We start from the raw sequence: 19,142 nt of genomic DNA on the forward strand, positions 1-19,142 counted from the left end.
CGTGTGAGGCACACAGGGGGAGAACTAATCCCCATGTAACATCGATCTCCATTTGCAAATGCTTTTAATCACTGAATCTTTAAGCTTAATGAGTTGAGAGCAGTGACATCATAACATGAACACAATGACTCGACCCCTTAAAAGCGGTGCGTCTGTATTGAATCACTGTGTTGACGATATAGACCGTGTTAGTCAACTAAAGGTATTATTCAGCCCTAAGAATTGTACTTTAAAATAACTAATCTGTGCATTTGATGGGGACTACCTTAAGGCGTAGATCAATACACCTGGGTGCTCAACTGAGCTTTTACTGCCCAGTATTATCAAAGTGAAGGTCAACATCGTGGTTTACTTGGTTTCTTTTTAATGCTTTTGGACACGGAACAAGAACTTCATGGAAATTAGACAGAAACTGTCAAATGTTATTTGACTAACATAGTTCAACACTCCTGTGAACTTGTCAGAACAAAGTCGTATATCAATTACAATATTTTGTTCTGACAAGTTACAACACAAATTGGCATGTTCTTTAGTTTGTAATTTCTACAAACAGATTTTTCTACAAAAATTGTATGTATTTAAATTGTCTGATGAAGGCTTTCTCCTAAATGTGCCTACCTGTCAATCTCAGCTCCTGTCACCTCCTGTTCCGGTGTGTTTTGGCACCTCAAAGGCCGGCTCACAGGTTCAGAAGTCCTGCCATCCGTAAGGCTTCCAATGGCCTCGGTCACGTTGTGAGGGAGACTGAATGAAGATTGCACCAGTCCGTCTTCACTGGTTTACTTGCGCACCAGACTGTCCGAAAACTCAGCCGGGATTTGAGTACAGTGACGCCGGAGTCGGTTCTTTGCCGTCTGTGTACAATTCAAAGATCGCATCCATGTTTTAAGACGGATCACTCGGGTAGCGCTTTTTTCCGTGCAAGTTTCCGTGCAAGTTTGTTGCATCATTTCTTTTGCTCCTCAGTTTTATCGCTGTATTGTTTTTACAACCGGCAACTGCTTAATTGTTCATCTTTGTTTAGCCTGTAAGTAAAACAGTTTTAAGTTGAAGAAAAGCTAATGCAGCTTTGTTGGTGTTTTAATATTTCTATTCGAGCACTTCAAGCAGATATTTTAATTTTCAAGTTGCCGTCGGGTTCAAGTACATTTCCTTCACTGACTGGCGAGGTAGCCGTTTGGTAAAATTTGAATATTTCCCATAGGGTTTTTTTTATTTTTATTTCCTGTTCTTGTTTCTTCTCATCTAATCCAGCAGTCCGCTCGTTTGCTGCAGCAGGAAATTGAAGCAAAGTGAGAGCTCTTCATCTCTCTCACACCTCTGTGGCACATTCAGGCTTTCAGCCCACGCTTAAAGCAACATGCCACAAATATGCAATATTGCTGCCCTCGGTGGCTACAAACATATATAACTGCTACAAAAAAGCTGTACTAGATATTAAAATCATGGTTAAGCAGTAGAAAAAAAGGTGTTATTAACGGAGGCCCATTCGAATGAAGAAGAAGTGATTGGATTCTATTAACAGCTCCCTTTTCAAAAAGCAGTTTAGACTGGAAAGGGTTTGAGCCCTTTAACAGCCACCTCCTATTTAAATGCAAACATTAACCTTTATGAACTGCCATACTTCAGTTAGAGACTAAAGGTGGCAGTTCAAAGCTTTAAGCTGAATACACTTTGTCTCCACCATCTGGTAAAAGATGGTCATTTGAGGGGATGATGGCATGGAAGAAACAGTAAATGCTTTGCACTTACAAAATTTAAATTATATGTTAAACCAACTGCTTTTTATCTTCACTTCATTCAAAAAGTCTGTGGAATGGCCTGTCTTAAAGCCTGGCTGGTGGGGGTCAAGGCGGTGGTTACGGTGGAGATAGGAGGAGAGTTGGTTAAAGTTCGCCACGAGTTTGGGACAGGAATGGGGTCAAGAGGGTCGGTGGTGGGACGGGGAGAGGTTACTAAGGTAAGAACTTGGTTATGAGACAGGGGGGTGAAAGCGGGAAGGGTGGACAATAGAGGAGAAGTCGGTGGGACACAGGTAGTAGGAGATGGGTTTGAGAAAGGGGAGAGTATGTCAGCTATTTTAGTTAAATAGTTGCTAAAGTCTCCTGTTAGAAGAGGGGTTCGATTAGGTTGGAGAAGAAAGTAGACAGGTTACCCGTCTACTTTGCAAAGACTGAATTTGAATGCAGTATTTATTTACAATATTTATGTCTTTGCTGACAAAGGGTAACAAATCAAAGTGTTCATTCATGCAAGAAAGAAATCACAGCACTCACCTTCCTAACAGAATAGACTTTGTTGTTGATCTGGACAACATGGTTGCGGATAATATTGTTGTACTTCTTCACGTCCATACGCAGCAGGTGATCATGGACCAGCCTCAGCACCATGTGACCTGCGAAGCGAGCTGCTTGTTCTGCGAGCTGAGGAACCTGATTGCCCGTGGCCGCGTTCAGTTTATCCCTGGTGTCCAGCTCTGTGTTAAAGTACGCGTAGTCCTGAGAGGGAAGAAAGCGGCGTTGATTACAGAGCAGGGACGAGACCCCAGGAGGAACAAGCCAACGTGATGCTCAATGTAAAAGCCGCTCAAAAAAGACTGATGCAAGTTGTGGTAGAAGGGGACGACTCACCGAGTCGGAGGTGAATCCAAAAGAGACCGAAGGGATTCCAGAGAAGGCAAGGAACGGATAAGCAGCATCATCCAACTTAAACGGCTCCAAGCTGCCGTTCAACACGGACCACAGCCACCTCCTGGCTGGAAAAGACATGTTGTGTTAAATTTAAACACCATGGATACAGATTCAAATGAGCCCTCCTAAGATGGACCGGTGCATGGATACAAACGTCACCCATTGACCCGCTCACCGATAATGAAGATGAGGACGGTGGCGGCGACCATGAAGCAGAGGTTCTTTGGTTTGCGGGGCTTGCGGTTGGAGTTGTGATTGAGGTGGTCTCCCACGCCGTTGCCGCCGACCTCCTCCTCGTCCACGCCGGACGACAGCTTCATCTCCACCTGGCTGTTGTCGCCTTCCATGTTCTGGGTCAGGGTGAAACGGGTGTAGGAGTGCGGCTCCCCGAGTGAAGATTGGGGGGGTGCTGCTCTCTTCAGATTTCTTGCTAGATTAACACGTCAGACCCGTCTGTGGGCGCTTCTTTCCCTTTCAGTTAGATCCTTAACGTTCTTCCTCTTTTGGGTCAGGATATGATTTTCATAACCTTGAAGGAAAAGTAAAGTCACAAAGAGACAATAATTCAAACTTTTTTTGATCTCTTTGTGTCTTCTTGCAGCTTGTATGTGGCTCATTTATAGAAGGATGTCACTGGAGTTACAGGGGTTTCTCCCCCTGGTTACACTTGTAACTCCAATGGCAATTTACAGAAAAACCTGCAATTTTTACAAAATGGCTGCGTCAGACCACATGAAAATCAAAATCTTTCAAGCAAAACCATTGAACTGTTCAATATAATTTTTAATGTTTAATTTTGGACCTTGCTACCGATAAATGAGTAACACAAATGACACACAAATCTATATATCTATATACACACATAATCTCATGACATTTTGAACAAATGAAGACATGTGACTTACCACAGCTATGTCCACTGCACTTCCTCAAAGGACCTATTAATACAGGAAGAATCTGTAGTATTTCAAAATAGAAGTGTCACAATTGGTATTTTAATATTTGTAATAACTATAAACTAGAAAACTGAATTTTTAAATGAAGGGCTTGACTTCCATGAAAGTGACAGATTACTTGTTTTTTTAAATACATTGCCAAATGTAACAGAGGGGTATTAGATGAATAAACTTGAAGTGACTGACAGCACTTTGAACTTTTGTAGAATGACCCATGTGTATATTCATACATATACTGCTTACTTATTAGCCTGTAAGTAAACTAGTTATAGCGTAAAGCTAATGCAGCTTTGGTGGTGTTGTAATATTGCTATTGGCACACTTCAAATGGATGTGACTTCTTAATTGTGAAGTTGCCATCTGGGTTAATTTTGTTCACTGACTGGTCAAGGAGTCATTTGGCAACATTTAGAATATTTCCATGGTTTTATTTATTTCCTGTTCTTGTTTATCTAATCGACCTGAATCCTCGTTTGCTGCAGCAAGAAACTAAAAAAGTGAGAGCTCTTTATTTTTCACAGCTCTGCTGCACATTCTGGGTTTGAGCTGTTTAACAGCCACCTTAAACGCAAACATTCATCTTTATGAACTGCTCTACTTCAGTTAGACTATAGGGGCAGTTAAAAGCTTTAAGCTGAATACACTTGGTCATTTGAGGGGATGATGGCATGAAAGACAAATGCTTTGCACTTACAAAAAGTCTATGTTATACCAACTGCTGTTTTCCCCTCACTTCATTAAAACATGTATTCCCTGTGTACAGCGCATGCACATTGGACACTTCTGGATTCTTCAGACTGGTCCAAGTTGCATATTTAGGAACAATTGGGCTTCCACAACTTTTGTGATGTCACTTAATCAAATACTAAATGGATTTAAGATGCACACAGGAATGATATTAAGCTGCACAGACAACCGCAGGGTGCCGTTTAAACATCCAGGTGAAATGACATGACTGATGAAGGGCATATGTATCTAAAGAATGCATTATGTTCTTCAGAATGTTTGGATAACATGAAATCGCCAAATTGACATTCAATTCAGATGGTTTTAGAAAACTACAAACTTAAGACCCAGTGACATACTGCAACTTTGAGGTGATTGTTTATTGCAGCCAAGAAAGCATAAAGCAAAGCAGATTTGAATACAGTTTAAGAAATAAACACATCAGAAATGTAACATCCAGAACATGCCTCATAACTCAGCTGATCAGTTCCCTCAAACTACAAAAAGGTTTATAGACTATTTTAAATGTCTACTTATTGCAGATTCTGTCAAAGCAGTGTTTTCCAAATTCTATGGCTTAGCAGATTTGCTAAAGGACGTTGGTCACCAACGTTCAGGGTGGTATTATGAAATCCTGGAGACACTAATGTTAGTTTCCTGATCCCTGTGAATATGCGATACCATAACATGCATTTGACCCAGTAACTTGACTCAAGCAAAGAGACGAAATAGCGCAAAGAAAAAGAAAATACAATTACCACAAGTACTGTATGTAGAAACATTTTGGAAACAAGGCACAAGGAAATCTAAACAAAGAACCAACACATCAAAAGAGAAGGTACGACTCCTTTCCCGACTAACTCATCAAAACCCATTTAGGGAAGTGGGATCTTTTCTGGACTTTGTGGACCACACCGCTATCCCAATCATGTTCTTAACACTTCCCTCAAACAAAGACACCCCATGAAGTCCAGACGGGGAAAAAAAAAAAAATCAGCATCTGATTAAAATGAGAAAACCGCTGACTAAAGCAACCCATTCCTTAAAGACTACTTCTGTACCTCACGAACGAGATGGAGCAATAATTTCATGAGATTAGTGGAAACTTCTCCGTCAAGAGCTACGTAAGCGTGGAAAGATCATTGAAGGGATCTAAAGCTGCAGACCACACGTGCAGTGTGTAGCACCCTAATGTTTATGTACAGACATTATGGAAATCACTGTTCCCGATAATAAAAACATCCATCCCTACAGTGAAATATGGAGGGCACTGCCTCCGATACGGACATACACTGGTAGGCAAAAACTACCTTCTTCATTTCACATCATGGAAGGCACTGCTGCCGATAATGTAGTCTGGACGAGAGGTGCACATGTAACCGAGGGACCAGCACCGACAGCCAGAGGCGGGATATGAGAGCTGGCTTTTCCTGAAAAGACCAATCCAGTGTCCGTTTAACAAAGCAAAAAAAAACCTTAGTGCTGCTTTCGGAGGCGACTGTTCAGCGTTCGGTCCTGGCCGTCGGTCGACATGTACACTTCCCTTTAAGCAGATGCTGCTTTTGTCATTTCGACAGTATAACTGTCATAATTATGGAAGGCACGGCTCCCGATAATTACATTTTTTTATAAAAGGCAATAAAAAAATATTTATAGTGATCCCTGCCACTGATAAATAAATAACACAATAAATAGACGTACGGTTTGTTTCAGTGCCACGTGGTTGGAGACTCCCCTGTATATTTTATATAATTTTTTTAAAGGCTGACAGGTTTGCCCTCATTTAGGTGATGAGAAAGTTCAGATTTGTAATTATTCAGAACTTTTCTGAAAGCTCAATGAAGCATGAATGACGTAACAACAGCTCATTGTCCAATTTCAAGACGTGTTCTAGGCAACAGAACTTAACATCTTCAGCAACTCATGAATCTCTGACCAAAGATTGAGGAGCATGGTTTCAGCGCTGTGTGACACTGTAGCTACCAATACTAACCTGCTCTGGTTTGAACACAGAGCCCTCAGCAGTGGAAATGCCAGATGCTGTGATTCGCTGTAATTAAGGTAAACACTAACACATCTTATCTCACCATACTGACCATTTGATTTCCCTGTAGTTATGACCCGATTAAACTGTGCTGAAGAAACCTCAAGGTCACTAAATGTATCGCTCTCATGAGGAAACACCAATACAAGAAGTACTGCTGGAGGTCATGGGCATTCGAATGTAGTCGTTGCTAGCACCAAAGACAATGTTTTTAAATTTAGACATATGAGGAATTTCTTTCTGCAATTAAAACTGTTGTTAAGGTGGAAGCAGACTTTCTGAATTAATGTTCAGCTTTTTGGAGATTTTCAAATAAAAAAAAAAAAAAGGACTATGAACTCATCACTCAGGTTTTGAAGGTGATGACCATAAAATTCTAAATTCCAGTCAGTCAATTGTATAATTATGCATCCGTGACTGCTAGTTGTTTAACAGCGCACATGAACAAGGGCGTGAAATTACTTTAGATTTCATTATCTAAGGACCAGATGTCCCCTGCTAGTGAGTTGGCGCAGCCCTGAACCGTCCAGGTCGCCAAGGCCAGCTGGTTGCGGAATAGGTCGGCGTCCGACTCGGGGTGGCCGCTCTTGAGGCCATCGAGGTGGTTGGAAAGAGCCCTGAGGGTGTGAGGGCCAGAGCCCAGCATGATGTGGCGGAACGGGCTGTCTCTGGGAGACACGTAGGGCGACAGGAAGTTCCTCTCCACCTGCAGAGTCGAGGCAACAGGAGGATGAGGTGGACGTTAGTAAGCCCCTGGTATGGTTTTGTTTTTTAACTTTTCAAAAGTCAGTTAAAACGTTTTCCTCAAGGATAAGTTATATTTAGAGTGATTTCTCTTAACACAGCTAAGAGGGGTCAGGGGTCAAACAGGAAAGCGTAGCTACAAATCCTGAGGCAATTACTTTGTTTTAGGACTTCCTGAGTCAAGGTCTTACCGTCATTATGCGGTCATTGATGATGCGACACATCTCGATGTCCTCCAGGTCACTGTTCTGCATGTCCGTCTCCAGCCGTTGGGCCGCGCGGCTGTAGGAGCCGAAGGCCGAGATTAACCACTGCACCGTCAGGGCCTTGGGCAACAGCTCGGGCTGCATCTGCAAGCACGAGGGACCAACATATGCGCAATAAAATTAAATCTAAAAAGCAACAAACAGGTTACCCGTCTACTTTGCAAAGACAGAATTTGAAGTATTTATTTACAATTGTTATGTCTTTGCTGACAAAGGGTAACAAATCAAAGTGTTCATTCATGCAAGAAAGAAATCACAGCACTCACCTTCCTAACAGAATAGACTTTGTTGTTGATCTGGACAACATGGTTGCGGATAATATTGTTGTACTTCTTCACGTCCATACGCAGCAGATGATCATGGACCAGCCTCAGCACCATGTGACCTGCGAAGCGAGCTGCTTGTTCTGCGAGCTGAGGAACCTGATTGCCCGTGGCCACGTTCAGTTTATCCCTGGTGTCCAGCTCTGTGTTAAAGTATGCGTAGTCCTGAGAGGGAAGAAAGCGGCGTTGATTACAGAGCAGGGACGAGACCCCAAGAGGAACAAACTCACGTGATGCTCAATGTAAAATCCGCTCAAAAAAGACTGATGCAAGTTGTGGTAGAGGGGGACGACTCACTGAGTCGGAGGTGAATCCAAATGAGACCGAGGGGATTCCAGAGAAGGCAAGGAACGGATAAGCAGCATCATCCAACTTAAACGGCTCCAACCTGGAAAAATAAAACACAGCTTTGATGTCATGGCAACGTACATACACCGACTAGACGGAACGGACCAGCGGCCTGGTGACACTTACACGTTCAACTCCAAGCTGCTCGTCACAAATCGGGAGTAGAGTGTCGCAGACTCAGAGTCTGGATACTTCACCTAAAACGAGACGATTGCAGTTATACATTAGATCATAAAATGTAGATAAAAAAATTAATTTAAACAATGACAACACTGCAGAGGTGTATTGAATGTACCTTCATAGTGCTCTCGACCAGGCCATGCATCAAGGGACTCGCTGACACATTAAATCGCGTTGAACCTAGAAAAGACAATTCATGTTATTTATTTCATACTGAAAGATCACTCATTTGGTCATATAGTAAGGATTTGGAAGCTTTTGGATTTTAAATTGTCTGGAAACCTGAAGAAAATACCTTTTATAACTCTGTCCAGGTTGATGTAGGAGAAGGCTTTCATGCTCAGGGAGGAAAGATAACCCTGGGCATAGGAAAAAAGAAAAGAATTAAAGGGATGATTACACCATAAAAGCTGCAGATCCAGAAAAGTGCCGTTGGGGAACTCCTTCTCACCTCCAACCACTCGGTGGCGCCAACACTCCCATATTCCCCAGCACTCCAACTGGCGAAAACGATGCTTCTCCTTGGTTTGAATCCATCTGGCAAGAAGAAGCGCTTTAAGCAGCACCCTCACAACTGGCTCAATGTGACATTTGGACTGAGCACATCCGGGCTTCTTTCTTTTGCCATTAAATGATTATCGTATGATCTAATCTCTTCAAGCAACATAAATATAGCAACATCTTCCATTTCAACCTTACCATTCTTCACCATATCAGAGATGGAACGGGCCAACTCGACGAGGAGGCTGCTGCCGACGGTCGACGTAGCAAACCCGGCCCCCCATGCATCCCTCTGAGCGCCCATTACGACATACCGATCTACAATTGAAGAATGAAACAAAGACATTCAATGTTGGTAACTCCTTCTCAGGAGGTGTGTGTGTAGCGATTTCGTAGATACAATATCACAATTTAAAAATAATATTACCTGCATCCACAAAGCCTTTGATGACCCCAAAAACATTATGGATCTTTTTCTCTGCCAGCACGTTGTTGACCTCAACAGTAATGAGATCATTTTCTTCTCCCAGTTTGTAGATGCCACCCCATGATCCAGGTTCACTCGGACCCCCCAGCTGCCTTTGGGATGCACACAATACATAATAAAGCTTTGCTATGTATTCCTAAGTCTGCAGGGGCAGGAAAACACAGCGAATGAAGAATATTTCATGTTAAAATACACTGCTTTAGTTTGTCCACAGTCAACACGAAGCTTACCTCCGGATGGTGGTAGCCATGCCTGATGTGATGCTCTGAGCCAAGATCTTTGGCAGGCCTGAAGACCTCACAGGCGGGAACTGGGTGTGGTTGAAGGAGGGGAAGCCCGGGGTGTAGGGATCCCCCGAACCCATGTGGACCTGGAGCAGAAGGACGGAACGAGGTCAGTTTGGATTAAATGCCTTTGTTTTACTATTCCTTCCAGCTGTCTGGAACATGTAAAATTGTAAATGTAAAATTGAGAAAATGATACAAACATTTTAACTATTGTATCCAAGACTTTTTGTAGTGTACTTTACCATCACTACTAGAAATGGATTACTGAGGGGGCAGTCTAGTCTCCACTAATAATGTATAATCATTGTCAAGATCACCCTTTGTCAGACTATAAAAGCTACTTCCAATCCGCCATCACTCACATGGCCAAAGAGCGGTGTGGAGTCTCCAATAGAGTAATCAGCAGGGTCCGGGTAGATCAGCACAGCAGAGGCACCCATTTTGGCAGCATTGGCTACCTGTAAGCACAAAAGGAAGAGAGTCATGGTATCATCACTGACCCCAAAAGCATATCAAAAAGAAAAACCCTGGTTTTAGAGAGATCACGGTATGCAAATAGTTTAGAGTAATGCAAAAGAATTTAGCAAAAGCCCACCTTCTCTGCAAAGCTGATCCGTCCTGCACGGATCAGCATGACCCGGCCGGTCAGATTGATGCTCCTGTCCCGCAGCAACTGGAAGTCACTTTCCTCCCCGTAGTATGCATACAAGACGCCACCCTGGGGAAAATAAAAAAATTTAAAAAATCACATGAACTCTGAATCTCTAAATATCAAATAAAATGATCTACTTCAGCTTTTAGATTACCGTAGCAGTTCCATTGGCACTGTAGGACAGGAATCCCTTTGGACTCGCCTCCTGTCCCTTGAAAACAAATCTGTTGGAACCAGAAGCCGGTGGGTCCTGAACCTTGATGAAGTGCTCGTCGGTCCAGGTGTTCATGCCGTAACCTTTGAACTTGCCGAGCACCTTGTTGGCCAGCGACTCGTCCCCTTTGGAACCAGCTCGGTGGTCGTTAACATCAAACTCCCTAGAAGAGGATAAATCACAGCGTGAGGGGGAAACCGTGGAAACGATGACATTTGCCCTCATTCTACAGGCAGACGATGCCGAATGGAAATGTACCTGAAGACTGGTTCAAACTGGGTTGCGGAAAGTTTCTTAGCGAGGAGATTTTTGACATCGTCCCAGTTCATGAGGGGGGCGGCGCCGGTCTCTCGCTCAAAGGGTTCTGCTACGGGATCCACAGAGGCCTGACAGGTGGGAGCCACGACCTTCTTACCATGAACCAGGTAGGCAATCAAGTACCCTGAAAGTAGCAGCGTTTCAAATGAGCACAATCGCTCTTGACAGACTAAAGCAGCGTTGGAAATACACAAGGGCTATATTGCCCTGAATATAATACAAGAAAATGCCCATAATTCCCCCACATTAAAATCTAATGTTCGTAGCCGCGATGAACCACCAGCATTTGTTGCAGGGCACTCAAACTTGCCGACAAGGTTGTTGTCAACCAGAATTATTCTGAATTCATCAAGGACAGTGAAAATTTAAATAAGTGTCCTTTCGTCAGCAGATGACCGAGCATTAAGTAACTTATCTTGAAATGATTTAACGGTCAGGAGCCCGTTCCGTTATTTAGATAGTTAAATGAAGTTATATAATCAGAGCTAACATCATTTAACTGACGTTAGCTACGAAGGCTTGCGTTGGACAGAGTGCAGCCACTGAGAGATGTTTCTCTCCTCATAGGTTAGTGCCATCTTTTGGTTAACAGCCAATCCTCTATTTGGGTAAAATAGAACTTGACAAAGGTCATCCATTGACCCGCTCACCGATAATGAAGATGAGGATGGTGGCGGCGACCATGAAGCAGAGGTTCTTTGGTTTGCGGCCGAGCTGTTCGGCGGCGTGGGGCTTGCGGTTGGAGTTGTGATTGAGGTGGTCTCCCACGCCGTTGCCGCCAACCTCCTCGTCCATGTCGGACGACAACTTCATCTCCACCTGGCTGTTGTCGCCTTCCATGTTCTGGGTCAGGTTGAAACGGGTGTAGGAGTGCGGCTCCCCGTTGAACTGAAATGGCAGAGCGGTGCAGACGATGGTGAAGAAAATGTGGATTAATATCAAGTGGAGAAGATTTCCTTAATATGGAGCCTTGACTGAAATCTATGATGAGTAAACACTATACAGAGGTTTTAGATAACTCCCTAAACAAGTTTATCCCTTGTAGTTAAAAAGAAAATATTGCTATTATCTTAATTTAGACGAATAGTAAATAAATATTCAACATCATTAGCACTGAAAATCAGAATTAGAATTTTGTGTACATGTTGAAGTGGTTAAGTTTAAATTAAGGCACAAAGGCAGAAGAGGTAATTATGGGAACACAATTACTCAGAACAAAACTTTTCATTTAAGCATTGAGGTGAATACTCACAATTTTGGATATTGTTGACCTTGCCTGGTCCATTGCTGCTTCAATCTAAAAAAGGAACAGACAAAGGGTTTGATTGTCGTCTTTATTTAAGCAAGATGAAATGCCTAGCAATAAAAACCCTTTAATTTAACTTTCCATTTTTTTACAAAGCGTTTTACTCAAAAGATGGCTTTTAGGTTGAATTTACAGGGCATTACGGTTTCACTTCTGGGAAATGTGTCCACAGAACACGTCCCACCTCTTGTCCAAACATCCGTGGGGTTTCCTTTGCTGCTCACTTAAAGCCAGCACCGTTCAGAGCCACAAAAGACCAGTGTCCAGCAAGGGTCGACACAGCCTGCGTGTGAACCCCATTCACAGTAGAATACAATAACAACACAACTAGCGTTAATACAAAATAAGAGCCAACCAAAGCAAGGTCTCAACTTGACAGAGTTACCAGAACCTGAAACCTGAAGACGCGAGAATATTTTCCTAAACGCCGTAATGCACAGTCAGCGGAATGAGAGCTAAGCATGTGATCACCTTCAGGAGAGACCTTCGTTATGTGTGATGCTTTGGCAGCAGAGGGGCCGGAGGTGGGTGAAAAAAAAAAAAAAGTACATTTGATATCCAATGTGAACCACTTTGCTGTCTTGATGCTTTTCTGCACAGTTCTTGTGAGTGTTATTTTACACGTATCGGATTAATGAACTCATTGTTTTTGGATGCACATTAAGGTCTGAGACACTGTTGCAGTGTTGCATTTCTCTCCTCTCAGTGCGCATTGATTTCTTGATATTTGACCCTGCAAACTGTAGTTCTTTGCTTCTAGTGCAGTTTTTACAATGCCGAGTCTGGATTGTCCTTCATTTTTTAAATCCAATGAACTACATTTAATTTATTTATACAATAATAGTAACAAACATTTCATATTGGTGAACCCACGTGTATTTGTCCCCAACTGTTAACTAATTGTTGTCTCATAGGAAACCTAATTATTTGGGTACACCCTGTGACCCAAATAAGGACAAATTGTCTATTTATTTTTCCCACATGAAAAAAGACTTGAGGACAGGTTTAACCCAGGATGTTTGAGTGGTTTCCACATTAGCTTTAGGATACTAATTTTTCTTAGCAAGGAAAACTCCAATTAGAAAAGTTAGTTGAATGAACTAAAATCAGGTTGCGAATTATCAACTGCTCCCCTGAACCGTCAAAGGCCACATTTCTAATCTGATTGCCAGAATCGTTCAGGCACCGTGTTCTTATGAAGTAAAGAACAAATATCTCTGACGTCAGTACAAGTGAATTTGTTGAGACTATTTTTGGGAACAAAACACTATTTGAGTCGCCACCTTTAACGGCTGCTTTTTGCTCTTTTTTTTTATATGCTCTTATGATTCTTTTCCTGTCTTATCAAAAGAACCAAATGGTGACCATGGTCTTAAGCCCAGCATTACTACACTTCCTGAACTTTGGACTGAATAAAATATTATAAAGACTGTTGCGAGTAAGCTGTACTTTTTTACAAGTTCTCCAGGGAAGGAGAACCCAAACTGGACATTGCGTGAGGAGAGCTTGATGCCAAAAAAACAAAGGACACAAATGAGCGGTCAGGCCAGCACCAAGTTGGAGCGTGGAAACGCTGCCTTGCTCAAGTCCAGCAACATGGATGAAAAAAAATCTAAATTGGGGAATAAATGTTTGCGGCCAATAAAGCAAATGAGGGTTTGGCCACGCTGCTACACACAAGAGCGTTGTGCTGGCAACACAAAATTAAGAGCAGCCAACTTTAGAACATTGAAAGGGCCCAGACAACCCCTCCGACTGCCACAACCTTGAGGGGGCGACACAACAGAGTACATAACCCCTAAAAAAGGTCACCAACTAGAACAACATTTGAATGAGAGAGCAACCACAAGTTTGTATTATTCATGGCCAGTTTTGCACGCAACCTTAACACTTCAAAAGGTATGGACTTATAAAACGCTATCAGACCAGGATTAGCTGCTTGGTAAAGCCAATTGCTTAATCTTACATACCAAACATACCAGGTCTTAATACTTTAATCAGATAAGCCCCTTTTGACAGTTTAGAGACCTATGATGTTGGCAATACAACAACTGGACATGGATCAAGATTTAATAGGTACAAAGAAGACACTCCTTAAGGGACTCCATTTGCCTCCAGCGTTCTCTGAACCACAACTCGCAACTCAAGTGTGTGCAAAAGAGATAGTGAGAGTAAAGTTAAGGCGCGCCCTTCTGGGAAAGACAACTGAACTTCTCGGGCTGAATGGCAGGAAGACAGCACACTTATTTAATGAGGAATTTAAATGTGATGTAATCAAGGCCAAACTGAAATAAAATGTGAACCTGCTCATCGTGTTCCCAAAAACAAAGCACACCTCCTTTTGTTTGCTAACAAGCAAACAATTTAATGTCAGTGTTTTTAAAAGGTGATTCAATCTAGGTTGTTTTTAAGTATTTTTAAGTTAATTTAATAAATCCTTTTGAAAAAGAACAATTGCTTCATAAAAAGTATATTATGGAAGCTGTGGCAACATCACAACACAACTGTTGAGAACTCTTAAAGGGTCAGAGGAGAAGTCAGCAGTGAAATTGACATCCTACAACTCAAATTAGTCAGCTGTTGCAAAAAACTCTTACTAACCAAACAACGTGTGATTATATATATGGACTTTCTCACTACATCACACCAAAGAGCCTTGTAATATTGTTACGCAAGCGTTTCGGGTAATCTGTGCGCCTTGTATACAAATAGCATACAATTAAATGACTGTCTTCCTAGTAGTTGAGCCTTAACCAGAAACCAAAAAAAAAGATCCTGATAGTTTGTCCAACGAATACAGTACCCACCCATGCAATGTATAAAACGAGATTGAGTTAAGCTCAACACAAGTAGGACATTTTCAGAGTAGGAAAACATTGTCAATGGGAAGGGAGAAGTAAGGTGTGGGAAACAAAAAGAAATGGGGAGGAAAAAGACTGCAACGATTTGAAAGCAGCATTGTCCTCTGGCAAATCAAATCATGTGAGAGTCACAATGGGGGAAATGCTCCAAGCAGCTGATGGGGAAAATGAGCCAGAAGTAGAACAGTGAGGCAGGCAAATCCTATGCTGTGGGCCTGCACAAGTGTTCCTAAAAAATGCAGCATATTCTGAATTATAGACTAGATGTGGTTTCATTCTATGCATGAGCCATTGGCAGCATTTTTCCTATTATAATACAGGTTCTGGTAGGCAATGTCACAGTAGTGGCGGTCCATCTCCTCTGTACACAGGTGTCCCACCAGATGGCACCAGGACGTATGGTGGACTTTACATGTGGCCCTTAAAATGTGAGGCAGGAAAAGACCCTGAATAACGAATCATAAGACTGTTTTTTTATTTTCAAAGGGACCTTCAATCCAAAATATAGCAACTGTTTGACAGTTGTGTGACCTTTAAAGAAAATACATCGTTGGGGTTTTTGACAGAAGGATGGCAACCGTTCAAACATTTTAGCGAAGATCCAATCTATGCTTCAAGGTCAGGTATCCCCGGTGACCCCCGTAGCAGGAAGGTGTCATTCGGAGGTTAGAGGGCGGGTCGCCACTCGTTGAACGTGACGACCGGCTACTACTGTCATGGCAGCCTCGTTGCAACGTGACAACCCAACTGGAGAATAACGACTCCGCTTCTAATTACGTCGCGGGGAAGGACACGCGGGGGAGAGGGGGGGGGGGGGGCACCGAGCTCGGACGGGTCCTACGTTAACATGCGCTTTGCCGAGGGCAACATCTTTTAAACTATCTCCCATCTACACGCGCAGCGTACAAGACACTCGCAAAAAAAGAAACGCGAGGGCGCGTGTTTCCTTGGGCGGTTTTGTGCGGTTGGTCTTGCTTTTCGGTGCAATACGCTTCTCCGGCTCGGTTTGAACTACGGCAGCTAAGCGATAAAAAAAAGCTCACCTTTTTTTCCTTCAAGACACACGGACTTCTTCTCTGACAGCCCTTTGACACGAGGTAGCTGCTCCAGGTGCTTTCTTCCGCTCCTCTGTGTTCGGCCGGTGCCCTTGAGCACGTTGCTACAACTTATATCTTTCGGATTGGCTGGCGCTCGATAACGTGGGCGTGGCCTCACGTCACTTCCGTGTTACGTCACGTCCCCCAACCGTTTCTTTCTTCTAACTGTCAGAATGCTTTATATACCGAGCAGCCGCATGTGTTTGCATTATAAAGGGGAAGTAGGAGGCAGTAGCGTGGCAATAATATGTCCGGGTCGATAACTTAAAACTTTGAATACAACTTTGCTGCTCCATTTTAAATCTGGTCACCCGTCTGTGGCGGGAAGTTTGATAAGTCTTTACTTCAAATGTGGCCATGGAGGATAATTGTGCTTAAGTCCTCAATGAATACGATAGCCATTCGAGTAAAGAGAAGTCAAAAAGTAAAAATAAAGAGACATTTGCCGTTCATCTTGCATACTATACAATAGTTTTTTAATTTTAAATTGAAATAACCACCCAAGTGTTTTAGTTTAAAAGGTAGTCAAGGGATCACAGAGTCATGGATCAGGCATGGAAGTCAGGGATCACCTTGAATGACCCCCTGGTGTGTCACAGACAGATCCACGGCTCCCATCTGCAGCTCACCTTGAAACGAGAACAAACATAACACCAGAGTGCAGGCTGTTCACTTTTCAGACCTTGCAGTCTACAAAATAGTTTTTTTTTACGCTGCAGCTGTGAAAATATCTAGCTCTAGGAAAGTGAGCGTCGGCCTGTTTAGGTTGGTCCTTTGTGTGCTGACTAAGTCAGAAGTACAGATTTTTTTTCCAGTTACGGTAATTCTTTCTGTGGCCGTCTCGACTCCTTTTTCTAATGCACACACGAGCTAGTTGTAAATGATTTAGTGCAAAGGCAGACACAGCCTGATTGTCCTTTATTTAACCGAAAAACACAACTCCCGTTCCAGCACCATCAAATTGAGACACTAATGATAATGCTGTTGCTATACCACCCACATTTATGTCAAGAAAGACATGGTTGGCAAATCAACAACTAGCGGGATTGGGCATTGGTGGTGGGCAGAAAGCAGGCGCCACTGTTGGTAAATTATTAGTAAATCTTTGTAAACATTGTTCTTCTGCAATCCCGTTTATTTACCATGACTTTTAATTATTGATTTTTGAACCAAAACAGCCTAAATAAGGTTGTGTTACTGTCCCTATAATTTCTCTTTTGGGCCCTCGGTAATTACATGTTTATGCCTGCTGCCAAGCTGCTAGCGTGTGTTTTGTGCAAACCAGTCATTGGGAGGTCTGAGCTCAGATTCTAATAATTTTCCCACGTCATCATTTTCCCACATCTTTGGTCACTTTTGGTCCACCATTGCTCATAAAATTCAAGTGACATACAAAGGGGCACTGATGTGAAGGTCTCTATTAATATCCAGGTAAGAACAACTATCACCTTAGACCTTACTTTGTACTGTGAACTCATGTTCCTGCATAATCTGTGCATCTCCTCCACCTAAAAACATATTTTTCTTCTTATATTTCTTCATAATTTCTTTTGCAGATTTGTCTTTTTATTTTCGCACTGAACATGCTTGTGCCCCAATTACACAAACAAAATTGCTTAATATCTCATGCTAAACGAAATGGTGGACATGATTGCAATGGATTTTTGTTTTCCCTTAGAAACAGCTATTCAAAGATTTATAGTTCTGAAAGTTCAACTGCATTTTGTGCAAAAAGTCGTCGCTGTAGTTTCTTTCAGTGCCGGGCCAAGAATGTAAAAGTCACCATAGAGACTGTCAGCGGATTTAATCGTCTCTTTTTTCTGTGTCATTACCTTAGACCGCTGCTGTTAGGCAACCAGGTTAAATTGTACCTCTGACATGTTAGAGGTGAACGGCACAGCATGCCTTCACATTTCCATAACATCTGAGGGCCGCCACTCACGGCGCTGTCAAAATACCCCGACTGTGCGAAAACAGTAACGAAAACGTTTTCTCAGAAAAACCTCAATAATATTGCAAGGTGGTGGTGGTGGTTCTGGACTCTCACTGGAAATGTCTGGCCTTTATTTTAATTTATTAAGAAACACATTTAGAGTACGCACGCACAGAGCCACAAGGCTGCAAGCTCAAACCACTGTGCTGAAATGATTGAGAAACACATCATGCAACACAACAGTTCCCTCCTGACACAAATAAATATCATGTTTACCAAGCAAAAGAGACATATTTGTTTGTTTGTTTTGTTAACAGGTAACCGAATAGTAAGCTTTTCTCTGTCTGTTGGGGGACAAGGAGATAAGATCAGTTAACTATCAACATTATTGAGGAAGTTCTTCACTTCACTCTGAAGTTGTATAATATTTGTGAGTAAGCTGGACTTTCAAAGTTGACTTTTACCCAATCTGGCTGTGAGCCTTTAAGTAAGAAAATGGCGTTGTCTACCACTTTGATACAAAAAGGTTATAAATGAATTAACCCCTCTACGACAGTGGGGCTATTAAGCAATTGTGTGTGTGTGTGTTGAGGCTAAACTAAGGTAATGAGTGTGGTAATATTGCACCTGGCTGAACATCAACTTGTTAGCTTTGTCATATGTGTTTCTCTTCTTGTTCGTGCACTCACCATGAATCCTCAACCATTACTCCAACAGACACAGGGAAGTCAAACCGTTCAAATCTGATTATATCAGAGGAACATTTCATGTCTTGGAGGAGCTCAGACCTGTTTTACAGGGAAAAGTGTTCCATTTACTGTAATGCTGCAAAATCCCATTTAAAAACTGTTTGGTGTACTCTTCAAAAAGAACGGTAAACCTAATTATGAGGCTTTGCAGGATGTAAACTCAGCAGCGGTGATCCTGTCTTTGAGGGTGGTCTCGAGTGAACCGCTGTAATCCTTCGTGGATAAAGTCTTATGTTGTGGGATCTGACAAAACAAGCTCCTTGATGATTCCTCCTGCTGTATACACATTTAATTACAAAATGGTGAATCCCAAAAGATAGCGATAGAGATTTATTTTCATGCTTTCTCTTTCTCGTATGCAAAATAAAAAACTAAGTGAGCATAAAAACCAGTCTGTTATCTGTGTTTTCTCAAAATGAATCAGTTTCAGTTTTTCCCGCTTCGAGCTTCAAACATCATT

General features: G+C 42.3%; 2 protein-coding genes across 6 annotated transcripts in view; both read right to left on the reverse strand.

Moving 5' to 3' along the window:
- Window positions 1-866, reverse strand: part of tnk2b (tyrosine kinase, non-receptor, 2b) — a 32,976-nt gene extending 32,110 nt beyond the window's left edge. For all 4 annotated transcript variants that reach the window (XM_037458191.2, XM_037458193.2, XM_037458190.2 and 1 more), the window contains exon 1: window positions 619-866. The gene's annotated coding sequence lies outside the window, so the exon portion shown is untranslated. The remainder of the gene's footprint in view (window positions 1-618) is intronic.
- A 1,353-nt stretch (window positions 867-2,219) lies between these two features.
- Window positions 2,220-16,088, reverse strand: LOC119209384 (transferrin receptor protein 1-like). 2 transcript variants are annotated; one of them, XM_037458680.2, is made up of 18 exons: window positions 15,947-16,088; window positions 11,989-12,033; window positions 11,387-11,624; window positions 10,677-10,860; window positions 10,359-10,581; window positions 10,148-10,270; window positions 9,915-10,010; window positions 9,496-9,635; window positions 9,206-9,357; window positions 8,977-9,096; window positions 8,729-8,814; window positions 8,573-8,636; window positions 8,393-8,457; window positions 8,224-8,294; window positions 8,047-8,137; window positions 7,693-7,914; window positions 7,352-7,510; window positions 6,115-7,122 (listed from the first exon to the last, which is right to left on the reverse strand). In XM_037458680.2, exons 2-18 carry the CDS (start codon window positions 12,019-12,021, stop codon window positions 6,880-6,882), a joined length of 2,310 nt encoding a protein of 769 aa, XP_037314577.2. In that variant the 5' UTR covers window positions 12,022-12,033; window positions 15,947-16,088; the 3' UTR covers window positions 6,115-6,879. The 2 variants fall into 2 exon arrangements, with proteins under 2 accessions (XP_062413656.1, XP_037314577.2); XM_062557672.1 differs by lacking the exons at window positions 6,115-7,122; window positions 7,352-7,510; window positions 7,693-7,914; window positions 8,047-8,137 and adding exons at window positions 2,220-2,498; window positions 2,631-2,721.
- Between the last annotated feature and the right edge of the window lie 3,054 nt (window positions 16,089-19,142).

Source organism: Pungitius pungitius, chromosome 15 (assembly GCF_949316345.1).
Source record: "Pungitius pungitius chromosome 15, fPunPun2.1, whole genome shotgun sequence".
NCBI lineage: Eukaryota > Metazoa > Chordata > Actinopteri > Perciformes > Gasterosteidae > Pungitius > Pungitius pungitius.